General features: G+C 44.2%; 1 protein-coding gene and 1 long non-coding RNA gene across 2 annotated transcripts; one reads left to right on the top strand and one right to left on the bottom strand.

Moving 5' to 3' along the window:
• Nucleotides 1-2,185: 2,185 nt before the first annotated feature.
• Nucleotides 2,186-4,649, bottom strand: NDUFB4 (NADH:ubiquinone oxidoreductase subunit B4). Its single transcript, XM_013196443.3, has 3 exons — nt 4,406-4,649; nt 3,996-4,142; nt 2,186-2,340 (listed from the first exon to the last, which is right to left on the bottom strand). The coding sequence occupies exons 1-3, from the start codon at nt 4,604-4,606 to the stop codon at nt 2,281-2,283; spliced, it is 408 nt and encodes a 135-aa protein (XP_013051897.1). The 5' UTR covers nt 4,607-4,649; the 3' UTR covers nt 2,186-2,280.
• LOC125179961 (uncharacterized) lies at nt 4,632-12,633 on the top strand. Its single transcript, XR_007158106.2, has 2 exons — nt 4,632-4,714; nt 4,973-12,633. It is a non-coding gene; the product is annotated as an uncharacterized lncRNA (long non-coding RNA).
• Nucleotides 12,634-12,660: the final 27 nt, after the last annotated feature.

Here is a 12,660-nt window from a genome sequence, read left to right as displayed (position 1 = left end):
TGCTACCGACTCACCTCTGAAGCAGACACGGGTGGTTACACATCAGTAAGGGTAAAATTCCATCAGGCACACTCACTCTTCTGTCTTCACTCTCCATTTTCCGAAGGGAAACACCTCTTTCCTTTCCCTACTCGCCCAGCATCACTTACTCAAACCACCAACCCTACCCCCAGTAGCACAGCATGTTTTTTTCCTCCTAAGAAAACAGCCCAGGGGGTTCTGCAAATAGCAAGAGGGAAAAGTAGGGCAGCTTTCCTCCAAGCACCGTGTTCAAATCTGCAGGGAGGTAGCATCAGGCACTCCTGTCTGCAAAGGCAAGGGCTGAGGCAGGTGCAGCACGCCAACCAAATGCTGGCCTAAAAGTCCAGAGGCGCTGTTCTGATCTACAACCCATCCTGAACAATTTGTTCAACCGTCCTGAAACAAATACAGCTGCGAGGAAGAATTTACATGTGTGGCAACTCAAGTTCCAATTAGCCGAGGAAATGGGTCCTGGGAGATCAAATTAGTTTGTGGCAGCAGGAAGATAGTTAATTTAGCATGCTCAGACAAGCAATTATTTCTTTCCCTAAATACTATTTTCTCCATGTCTTGATGCCTCTCTCCCGCATTGACCCACAGCCGTATCTTGTGATATCATTTGTGACAACCTTTTAGAAGCAGTTCTGCAGAGAGAATAATCTGGGTGTGCTTTAGCTAAGGTAGAACGAGTCATAGGCAGGTGCAGAAGGGTTGCTGGGAGCACATACGGGATTGAAAAAGCAGACCATAGTCCTGAGCAGCTGCTGCACACAATTAGCGCCAAGCCCCCCCCAGCCTGAGTATTTCATGACCCAGACAGGAAAGTGAAGAGCAAAAACAGCACTTTTTAAAACCCTTTTCTAAAACATCAGTAAACACACTGTCGCTGTGACAGTGACAACATAGGAACGGGTTCCCCAGAGACATCTCAGAGTCTCCCTTCGTACTCCAGAGATACTCAGAAGCCTTCCAGACAGTCCCGGCCAACTCGTTCTAGGTTACCCTGCTTGTGCCAGAAGGCTAGGATATGACCCCCAGAGGTCCTTTCCAACCCCAGATGCTCTGTGACTATGTGAAGAAGCTCATCGATTCACTCTGATGGAGAGGGACTTCCAATGGCCTGTATTTACATCCCAATCATGCAGGGCAGCATGCTCACCAGAGCTTTTCTTGCTTCAGTCAATAACGCAGGCTGCTTTCACAGCATACACAGGAGTTTTAACTTGTGTAAGATCGCATTTTTGGCATTGACCTCTACATTCCAGAAAAAAAAAAAACTCCTTTACAATGTCTGAAGAACAGGGGTGGTTTGGTTTGTGACAGCACCTAGAGGCCATGTGAAAATTCAAGACAGAATTAAGATTTTTTTTCCGCACTCATGTCTCACTACCCTGGACAGTGACAATTTCAGAGCCGCCCTATACCAGTTGACCTGAGCAGAAGAGATTTGTGCTCTTGTAAGAATAAGCAGAGAAGATATCTTTGCAGATACAAGGTTCAGTCATGCATGATGCGGTATTTTTATTTTTCAATTCACAGCCTATTTCCAGGGGCCATGGAATAAATAAGTGGAGTGCTCCTATACTGTAAAGGAATCAAAAATGCCTTACATCTTTACTTTTTGCTCCTCCACTCACAAGAATCACAAAATTAGTGAAAATGCTCTTAGTCACATATAACACAATGATGCCCAGGCACCATTTCCAGAATCGCTGCAGCAATTTTAGTGAGAAGTTTATTGCAATAAACAAATATACAGGGTTTAGGCTTGTATTTTATTAGGGAAAGGAAAAACCAACTCAACTTAAAGACCATGCAGGCAGGCTCCTAAAAAGATGATTAAAATATACCACAGGAGTCACCTATAATCTGATTTTGGCAATCTACATAGTTAAACCAACACCAGAAGAAATACTTGGTACATGAGCAATAGTTCTTTAGGAAACTGCAGTGAGATTGCTTAATTATTTAGCCTGCTACTAATTTTAAACTTCAGCCCAAGCTGCTCTGACAGCAGCAACTTCCACAGCTTAAAAGGAGCCTTTGTATGTAGACCAAAGAACTTAACTGGTGAGCTCAGGACATCCTCTCCATATCTATTTGTATTAGATATAGAGATCCCACACTGTTGTACTTTCCGTAATTATTAAAGATGCAAGCCAACCAATGAGCAATTAAGATTTATTCTTATGAAGGAGAAGTGTCAGCATACAGTACATCTTATTCATGTCCCAAGAGCAGCACTGCGATTCCAGCAACTTAAAAAACACTGAACGGTCGCTCGTATTTACCTTCTTGGATAAGCTTCTCTTTACGATCCTGTGGAAGAGAGAACACATCATTATTCTATTAGAAGAAGCTTCAATCAGCCTAGGCTAACAGAAAAGCTATTCTAATGTTTCAGCCTGGAATACGGGAAGATTGCATCACATAAGCGCAAATTCTGCTAACAGTCATAATTCAAAAATAAAAACAAATAAGGCATTTACCTTCGCCTATCTGCTAGGAAAGATGCTCAGACTGATCTCTGCAGATCAGTCTCCTCTCATTGGCCAGCACAGACCAAGTGCTCTGATGTACTTTTCACCAAACCAGCTGTGTTCCAGTTAACTTATACACTTAGTCTCTACCTCCTCCTTCTGGCTGAATAATCTGGTTTAAAAACCCAATTATGGAGAAACTTCTTAGCAACTTGCCTAAATGTTCTCGTGTTCACTTTCAGCCCATTTGTATCTCACTTTGCAGTCAAGTACCATTCCACAGAAGAATACTGTTATGGCACACAGAAGGTATTGTCCAAACTACTTCTGCTGGAATAATCCAGAAGAAATGCTCAAGACTTAGCAGTTTAAATTTCTCTGCTGCCTTCCCAGACACACAACAATCACTCCTCAGAGAGAAGCGTGACTACTACCGTGCTTTATATTCCACTGTAAAACAAAGAAAAATCCCCAAACATCAGTAAAGGAACTGGAATAGAGCAAGATGCATTATCCCGAAGACTATATCAAAGACTCCAGCTTAAGTATTCCCTGGCAAGTATATCTAGATGTCCCTCACACACATTCAGGTTTATTTTCAAGTACTCACATACTAATCCACACTTTTTAGCTAAGCGCAAGCGTGGTTTACGTGGTTTAGCATACGTAACAAAACCACTGCAACAAAATACTGCAGGAACACTGAAGTCTGAAAAGCAACTGTATTAACATGTTTGGTAAGTCTGTTAGAACCTGTATTTCAGGTTTATCCTATAAAATAATATTAATTACAAGTATTCTATTAATTTCAATTGACATCGGTGCTTCCTGGTTTACGATTTGATCTAAACAGCCACTGTCTGCCAGTTGCCTACCATTTTCTTACATATATAGCTAAGTATCTTCAGAATGATCTACTATTGCTCAGATTCTGACACCCACCTTTCAGGATTCAGAACAGAAGCAAGATATGCCTTCCAAAAGCTCAAAAATCTGGGTGAGGTCCGACCCTGTATTCAGCATAAGTACTCCTCCCCATTTGCTTCATGGGGCTGGACAAATGGCCACACAATTCAGAGACCTTGCTAGGCCTGCCACCCATAAGCTCCCCATCGTAGTAGCTAATCGTAGTACCTAATACTTCGTTTAGGTCGTGAACACACCTAAAGCGTGCCAACAGCGGAAAATAGTAGTCTCTTATGATTAATCTACACAGTCAGTGGTATGAAAAGCTTTATTATAACAAAGTATCTTGAACAGAGAAACTGACTGCCTGTATCTGTGGGTACAATACAGAATTCTTACCACATGAGGAATTTGCAATCTATTAGGCACCTCTGGGATTGTAGGTTCAGCACTAGCTTGCCCTCCCTTGTTACTTTACTGGCATAAAGCATTCTTAGACACAAGGAGACCCCACTAATTAAATCCCCAGAAAAGTCTTTGTTTTACAACCTGCTGTTCACTTGCACTCGGTGCCATCAACAGACTCACCCTGTCAGTCTTAAAGACAGCTATCCAGAAGAGGATCGGTCCTACTGCAAACAAAGCTCCCATAAAGGACGTCTTGGGCGTCGGGCGGAAAGTAGGGTAGACGTTCTGCGTCTTCGCATGGGCCCAGCGGAGCAAGGAAGGATCTTCCTGTGTCGGGAGGACAACACTGAACCCCTGCCCTCACAGACCAGGGGTCCAGCGGTGGGCACCCCATGTCGCACAACCCCATTTGCCCCCGCCGCAGCACCGCGGCCTACAAATCCCCGTCCCGAAGCCAGGGAGGACACCAAGGTCACCGCGAGGAGGGGAAGGCACCGCACCGCCCGCACCAGCCCGCACCCCGAGGAACGACCCCGCTGCGAGACCCGGGGCCGGGCGGCCATGCCCGGCGCCCCTCGCCCCACACTCACGATGACGGCCGGCGGGCTCGGGCTGTTGAGCTGCAGCTGGTACTGCCGCTTGAGCTGGGCGCGGATGGCCAAGCGCTCGGCCTCGGCACGCCGCTTCTCCAGCGACGCGTCGTAGTCGGCGGGGTCGAGCTCGGCCGGCAGCGAGACGAACTGGCTGGGCCCGTACCCTTTGGCCGCGGTCGGGGGCGGCCCGGCCGCCATTTTGAGCAGCCCTCGCTCGGCAGCAGCGCGCAGCCGCGGCGGGCGGGGCCGCCATGAGGGGACGGCGCTCCCTGCTGCCGCCCCCCGGCCTGGAGGGGCTGCGTTAGGGTGTCTTGGGGTTTCACGTTCGGGGCTGCTCGAAAACGGGCTGGCTGCGTTGTGGTGGAAAGCAGAAAGGCTGCTGAAACATCGCCACGCAGCAGTTGGAGGCGTGCTGGAGCAGGGAGGGGGGCGGCAGAGGGCGGGTTGGGGGGAACAGGATCGTTGTGCCTTCCTCTCACAAGCTGCTGCCCACCTAATCATTTTCTCGTGGGGTAATTCTGGAGGGCTCACGTGAATTTTTATTCTTTATTTTTACTTTTTTAGGTGCTCACAGCAAAAGGAAGTCGATCCCTTGTTGGTAACAGCCTCAGCAGGTTAAATGGGCTGTGGCTCTGAAAAAAGGACCTGCAGGGCAGAGTGGAGGTGTAAGGAGATTTGTGGTGATGTGCTCCTGAACCCGGGCACCAGATCAGACCACACTGTTATCATTGTATCTTTCACAGCAGCAGACTTTGCACGTTTAAGCAAAATATTCAATTTCTTGTTACATCAGTGATGTATCGCAGGCATGCTGGAAGTTGCACAATCCCTCTGTCATTGATTTCAGCTTCAAATCATCTCTTTGATTCTCACACCAAGGCCAGGCTGCTTAGATAAGCTGCCAGATAACCTTCAGAATCATCTGGTGGTGACTCACTGCTTTGATCACCTTTATCGATGGGTTCACAAGTCAACATCTGCTGATTAATACAAGGTGAAGAGAGCAAGCTCTGGCCTGTAGGTTTTGACTTCAGGAAGTTTCTGATTTGTCAGTGTTAAGAGCTTTGTCCTACAGAGAAGTAAAAACTATGTGCAAATTGCCTTTCTGGAAACAAACTTGCCAGTAAACAAGTTTTCTTATGTTTTTTCTTTCTTCATTATACAAAGCAATGATAGTGGCTATGCTGATGGGAACCAAGTAGGATTATGGCTGTATATATATGTAGTTATGATCTCATTTACACTGGGGTAACTCTACAGACTTAGGTAATGTTGGGTGAGGGATTACAGTTTGGTCCTGAGCATATACAAAATAAAATTGCTGACTTTATTTAGGACGCTGTACTTTGGCAATGCAAGAAAAGAGCAGAAGCGTTTGTAAGAAATGGTCCAGCAATTCGTGCCACTAAGGGGTTTTGAAGGGTTAACATTGAGGCCTGGGTTTAGGCGAGAAAAGAACAAAGGGATTTCTTCGGAGAAAAACTGCTGACTTTGCACGGATGTGCAGTAACTTCTGATAGCCGGCCAAGAGACCACTAGATAAGGAGGAAGAATAAGAGCCTTCCTGTCTCCCTGTCTCCCTGGACCACTAGATAAGGAGGAAAATATGAGCCTCCCTGTCTCCCTGTTCGAGCGGCCCCTGAGAAAGTAACAGAGACTGATAAGCAGGCGACATCGGATTCGGGAAACCAATTATAATAACCTTGCCTCTTTTAGAAGTAGTAATAAATATGTATTAGCCTAGGAGTATAAAAAAGTAGATGCCTTACGTAACGGGTGTGCGTCCCGGTGGAGCAGAGACTCCCGGCGCACCCAGCGCTGTTTGCTTGCCTCTATTCGTTTAATAAATTGTAAACTCTGATTGTAATCCTATTTGGGACTCAGTCATTTATAACAATTGGGGGCTCGTCCGGGATGGTCTTGGTTCCTGAATTCTGACTTGATCTAGGAGGGGCGCCCCCACCATTTGGTGGCTCCTGTTCGAGTCAGGTCGGGGCTAACACCATCCTGAACCTGAATAAGGGCAAGCAAAGATTTAGATTTTTTTATGAGCTCCCTTTGCCGGCTGCAGCACTATATTTTGCCCGTAATTCTGCGCGCGAAGATCCGAACGAAGACGACGGAGTCGTAAGTATTTAATGTGTATACCGTTCGGTTGGGTGGGATTCGGTTGCCTGTGTGCGTGAGAGTGTGATTGAGACGGAACGTAGTTCCGAAGCGATTGTGGAGGTCTTCTAACCGCGGTTCCAATCTCCCGCGAGGGACTTGGCCGGTGAAGGACCGAAGCGATTCCTATAGGATTCGTGGGTGGGTGATAGGTCCTAAACCCCCTGCAAGACACTCTCACTAAGGCAACCAAGGGCTGTAGGAATTGCCACAGTAAAATTCCTAGATGGGTCAGACAAAATTGAAGACCCGGGACCAGAGAAAAGGGAGCAAATTACCAGACATACCACCAGAAAGTCCATTAGGGATAATGATTAGAAATTGGAACGATAGGGGCCCCAGAAAAGGGAAAAAGTAAATTAAAAATGGTTCAGTATTGTATGACAGAATGGCCAAAGGAGCCTTTAAGACCACATGTCTTTTGGCCCGTTTTCGGATCCTTTGAAGACTGGGTTTGCCAGGCCTTAAATATACATGTTAATTCAAAGGAACCTTTTAGCCAGGAGGAAAGTGATTATGCAGGATTATGGATCAGGATCTCACGTCCTTTTCCAGCCTCAATATTTACACTAAAAGCAGACGAGAAGTTTGACGAAGAAGAGAACAAAAAAATAAAAAATAAAAAAAAAAGGAAAAAGAAAAAGATGATGAATGGGAGTCATTGGATAACCTACCACCTCTATATCCTAACAATCCACCCCCGGTGGTGCATCTTGTAATCCTGTTTTGTTCTTAAATGTTTTGACTGTGTCAAGGAGGAAGGTGGGAGCATTATCTAAGTAACAGTTTAGAAGTTTGGGTATATTCGCGGTGGTGTTCGGTCAGTTTCCCAAGTATCGGGGGAGGGGGGCTGACTGATTATCAAAGTGGTAGAACGGAGAGTCACTTCTTTGGTGGTTCGGGCCTGAGCCCTGGGAATTTGGTAAAAAGGGGGAGAGCGAATTTATTTAGGCCTCAATACCTTTTTAAACCCCCATCTTGACGGATACACAGGAGTGATTCCTTGTTTTGTGTAGGCTTACTAACAAAGTGCATGAGAAAAATTAGCATTTGGCTTGAAATTCGGTCTTATTGAAATGTAAATTTTGTGGAAAAGGTGTTATTGTTTGTCTAGAAGACAGAAGGCTGAGTGCTTCAGGTGTTTTTCCGAAGTCCTGCGGATTTATGATTGGAATGGGGCTCATTAATAATCTGAAATAGTAAAGTTTGTATGTGGAAAGAAGAGTTTAATCCCAGAGAATTGGGACATTTGGGAAGAAGATTAGGAAAAGATAGTAAAAACCTGCAATAAAAAGGTTTGCGTGGAAATTGAAACAAGGGACAGTAACTAATATAAATAAATAAAAGGGAATGGGAAATCAAGGAAAAGGGGAAAATCCAAAAAAAAAGGCGTCCTAAAAAAAAAAAAAAAAAGAAAAGCCTCCTTGGGTGCATATTGGCACATTGGAAGGATATTGTTAGAAATGGGGGCACAGAAAGCAAGAGGACTTCCACTAAGTATTGCAATCAATGGTGGCCACTATATAAACTAAATGGCCACTTTATGGATCAATCGACTATAACAGTGTCTTGCAATTAATGTTTTTGAGGAGAGAAGGAAAATAGGATGAAATGTTGTATAGTGATATGTTGTTTCAGCATGTTGGAGGGAAAAGGTTTGGAATTAAGTTGGCCCCTGACTGAGACTTTGGTGTTGGCATTAGAAAAGTACGGGCTGGAGAAAGATAAAGGAAGTGTTAAAAGGATTGTTGAAGGTGTTAAAGGTTGTGTGGCATGTAGTATTTAACAGAGCTGTTTGAAGTTGAATGAGCAGGGAAGGAGGATGTAGGAATGTTAATAGTTCCGTCTCAACCCGAGGCTGAGATCTCTAAATCGCGGGTGTGAGCCCTCTGGGGCAGGGGGACCGTGATGGGTCCGAGAGAGTTGTCGTGGAAACAGAAAAGCAGCTAACTCTTGAAACAACCTGAGTTCCTGTGTGAGCTCAGATTGCCAATGGGACCGCTCAGGGAACTTTCAACGATTGCATTCCCCTGACCGACCCCCTCACTGAGACCCTAATCACCCCGGAAATTATGTAAATACTAAAATCTGGTTAAATTGGCTATTGGGAGTTGAGAATCTGTTCCAACAAGGTCCAAAAGAAACCCCTATGGAATTTATGGAATTTTTGAATTTCTGGACCAACTTTGAAATGCAATGAAAAAAAAAAAAAAAATGGACCTGGCTTAAAAAAAAAAAAAAAGAGAGAGAGAGGCAACTGGCTAGCCTCTTTCCAGGGCAATCAGCCCCTGATATCAGAAAGAAATTGTCTTAGGCTGCAGGACAAACTTACAACAGTCAGGAATGATGGGGACCTGGGGCATCTACCCTAGCAGGTCCACTAGTTGAAATAAAGCTAGGAAACGAAGACAGAGGCTTGAATTTTTTGTTGGTTATGGGAGCTTCTTTCTCTGTGTTAATTAGGCTGTAAATGTAATAGGAGCAACATATTCAGTGTTAAATAGTTTAAAAGGACGATTAGGAACTAAGACAACTACAATAATTGGAGCCACAGGGAAAGAGGAAGAATGGTCATTCTTACGACCCCTTGATTTGCGTTTTGGGGGTGAGGAACTAACCCATAAATTTTAGTATGTACCAGAATGCCCGATGCCACTCTTGGGACGGGATTTATTAGCCAAATTAGATGCAACAATAACCTTTGAGGATGGAGAATTAATAATGAAGGTACCTGAGTCCAAAGTAGGCCAAATCCTAATGATCAAAGATAAACCCTTTGTTAATATTCCAAGAGAAGTAGAAAATGCAGTTATAGCAACAGTACGGGAAACAGATGTACCAGGGAAGTCGAAACTGGCACAACTGGTAAAGGTGGAATTAAAGGAAGGAGCCAAACCTGTTTGAATCAAACAATATCCACTTAAGATAGAAGCTAGGCACGGGAATAGTGAAAATTATTGACAAATTTCTCAAATATCAGATTCTGGAAGAATGTAAATCGGAATACAATACTCCAATTTTTCCAGTAAAGAAGCCGAATGGCGAGTATAGATCTGTACAAGATCTTAGAGCAGTAAATGAAATAACAAAGGATATTCACCCGGTAGTAGCTAATCCTTACACATTGTTAACATCTGTGAAAGAGAAATATAAATGGTTTACCGTGATAGATTTAAAGGATGCCTTCTTTTGCATACCTCTTGATAAAGATAGTAGAAAATTATTTGCCTTCAAATGGGAAAACGTATTGAAGTTTTTGGACCACATATGGTAACAACCGTTTTGGAACAAAGGGGGGGGGCACTCTTTATCACCCAGCCGGATGATGAAATATCAGGCAATCCTAACTGAACAAGATGACATAACCTTGAAAACGACTAACCTGTTATATCCAGCAGTATTTCTAGGAACCGTTCCAGAAGAAGGACCGTTGGAACACAATTGTGTGGAAATAATCGAACATAAGCCAGCCACAAAGATTTGAAGGATGTACCCCTTGAAAGGTATTCAGTGGGAATACCACACTCCGTGGCACCCACAAAGCTCAGGGAAAGTAGAAAGGATGAATCAAACAATAAAACAACAATTGGCTAAGTTAATGATCGAGACACAGCTGCCCTGGACGAAATGCTTACCATTGGCACTTTTAAACATAAGAACTAAACCACACAGTGAGACTGGATTATCATCATATGAAATGTTATATGGTATGCCTTATTCTCAAGGGATGCCCCTAGGGAACAATGTAGTTGAGGATCATAGTATCCAGAAATACATAATTACCATTGGAAGGAGATTACAGGAGATAAGAGAAATTGGGATGATGACTCAGACACCACCTTTAGGATTTGCTATTCATAAAATACAACCAGGAGACAAGGTCTTAATAAAAACCTGGAGAGAAGAATCATTGAACCCCCGATGGGAGGGACTGTACCTTGTTTTACTTACTACTGAAACAGCTGTGAGAACAGCAGAAAGGGGTTGGACCCACGCATCCAGAATAAAAGGACCAATAACTACCGAAGCCTGGAGGGTTGAGTCCACTCCTGGGGAACTGAAACTGAGACTAAAGAGGAACTGATATCCCAGCAATGAGGTTCTGCATGAATTAAGGGCACTGGATAAAGAGGACAAGGCTGAAGGGAGGAAAGGGAGAAGGCAAGACCGGGGTAGGACCCTCCACTGCGGCGTGTATGGTCTACCGAGGGAGGCAACCCCTATGGGTATTGACCGCCGAGTGAGAGTGCCTCGACCGGACTTCTCCTACACCAAGATCAGTTTGTCCTGAGAAAAATAACATGAGAACCTTTTAAACCCATAATAAAATTGTGATTAGTTTTTCCAGGAGCTGGATCACCCTGAAGGGCTGAATGGTAACACAAGCTCTGAAAGCGGGCCCAACCCCATGATTGAAGGCGCTTCCCACACTCTCAAGATTGGACGGCGAAAAAGGCTTATAATATGACAGGTCGCCAAAGAGAACTGAATTGTGACTGTAAGTGGAAACCCAACGTGGGAGCTTGGAAGCGTGCATATACGAGTACAAACGGGGCAGACATTGTAACAGGACCACTCGGTAACAAGGACACTCTGTATTATCACGCCCCAAAGGGTAAAGATGGATGGGATGGTCATTTTCCAAACGGGACGTGGGCCCTAAAGAGACATTATTGGGTGTGTGGCAAACATGCTTACAAGAGGCTACCCGGAAACTGGTCGGGAATATGCTATGTGGGGTACATAAGACCCTTGTTCTTTTTATTGTCACAAACACAAGGAAATCATTTAGGAATAAGATTATATGATGACCTGAACAGAGTAAAACGATCTATTGATACTTCCTTATCCGGGGATAGTGCCCAAAAATGGGGAAAGGATGAATGGCCTCCTGAAAGAATCATACAGCATTATGGGCCAGCTACCTGGAACCCAAATGAGTTGATATCAGGAGCCCGAGAACCTATTTATAATTTGAACCGAATAATTAGGTTGCAAGCTATCCTCGAAGTTGTAACAAATCAAACAGCGACAGCCTTGGATCTTTTGGCTGACCAATCCACTCAAATGAGAAATGCTATATTCCAACATAGAATGGTCTTAGACTATTTACTAGCAGAAGAAGGGGGAGTATGTGGAAAACTGAACGATTCTAATTGTTGTCTACAGATTGATGATAATGGAAAAGTGGTCAAGCAGATAACAAAGGAAATTAGAAAGCTAGCCCACGTCCCAGTACAAACTTGGAAGGGTATGGATTGGGATTTCTTTTCATGGTTGCCTGGTGAACCATGGGTTAAAAGGATGCTGTTTTTATTTTTATGTGGTGTAATGACATTATTGTTTATACCTTGTATGATACCTTGCTTTACGTTGTTGATACGGCGAGTAATAAATAGCACCCAATTTGTGATGACTTCAGTGGAGAGAAAAGGTGACGTGTCGATAATGATGCTTAAGAAGTGGACACCCCGAGAACTGACTGATGAAATCCAATTGTTACTGACAAAGGTTGAAGGAGAGACACGAATTGATGATTAAAAAAAAAAAAAAAGGGAGGAATTGTAAGAAATGGTCCAGCAATTCGTGCCACTAAGGGGTTTTGAAGGGTTAACATTGAGGCCTGGGTTTAGGCGAGAAAAGAACAAAGGGATTTCTTCGGAGAAAAACTGCTGACTTTGCACGGATGTGCAGTAACTTCTGATAGCCGGCCAAGAGACCACTAGATAAGGAGGAAGAATAAGAGCCTTCCTGTCTCCCTGTCTCCCTGGACCACTAGATAAGGAGGAAAATATGAGCCTCCCTGTCTCCCTGTTCGAGCGGCCCCTGAGAAAGTAACAGAGACTGATAAGCAGGCGACATCGGATTCGGGAAACCAATTATAATAACCTTGCCTCTTTTAGAAGTAGTAATAAATATGTATTAGCCTAGGAGTATAAAAAAGTAGATGCCTTACGTAACGGGTGTGCGTCCCGGTGGAGCAGAGACTCCCGGCGCACCCAGCGCTGTTTGCTTGCCTCTATTCGTTTAATAAATTGTAAACTCTGATTGTAATCCTATTTGGGACTCAGTCATTTATAACACGT

Source organism: Anser cygnoides, chromosome 1 (genome assembly GCF_040182565.1).
Source record: "Anser cygnoides isolate HZ-2024a breed goose chromosome 1, Taihu_goose_T2T_genome, whole genome shotgun sequence".
Classification (NCBI taxonomy): Eukaryota; Metazoa; Chordata; class Aves; order Anseriformes; family Anatidae; genus Anser; species Anser cygnoides.
The sequence above is the reverse complement of the archived record's forward strand: the minus strand, read 5'-3'. Positions and strand labels throughout refer to the sequence as shown.

What these genes read in the sequence shown, in the direction of transcription:
- NDUFB4 (XM_013196443.3), bottom strand. Translation starts at nt 4,606, where the DNA reads ATGGCGGCCGGGCCGCCCCCGACCGCGGCCAAAGGGTACGGGCCCAGC. An exon ending in CGAGCCCGCCGGCCGTCATC is followed by an intron (nt 4,143 to 4,405) that starts GTGAGTGTGGGG and finishes CTCCCGACACAG; the next exon opens with GAAGATCCTTCCTTGCTCCG. An exon ending in CTGTCTTTAAGACTGACAGG is followed by an intron (nt 2,341 to 3,995) that starts GTGAGTCTGTTG and finishes TCTCTTCCACAG; the next exon opens with GATCGTAAAGAGAAGCTTAT.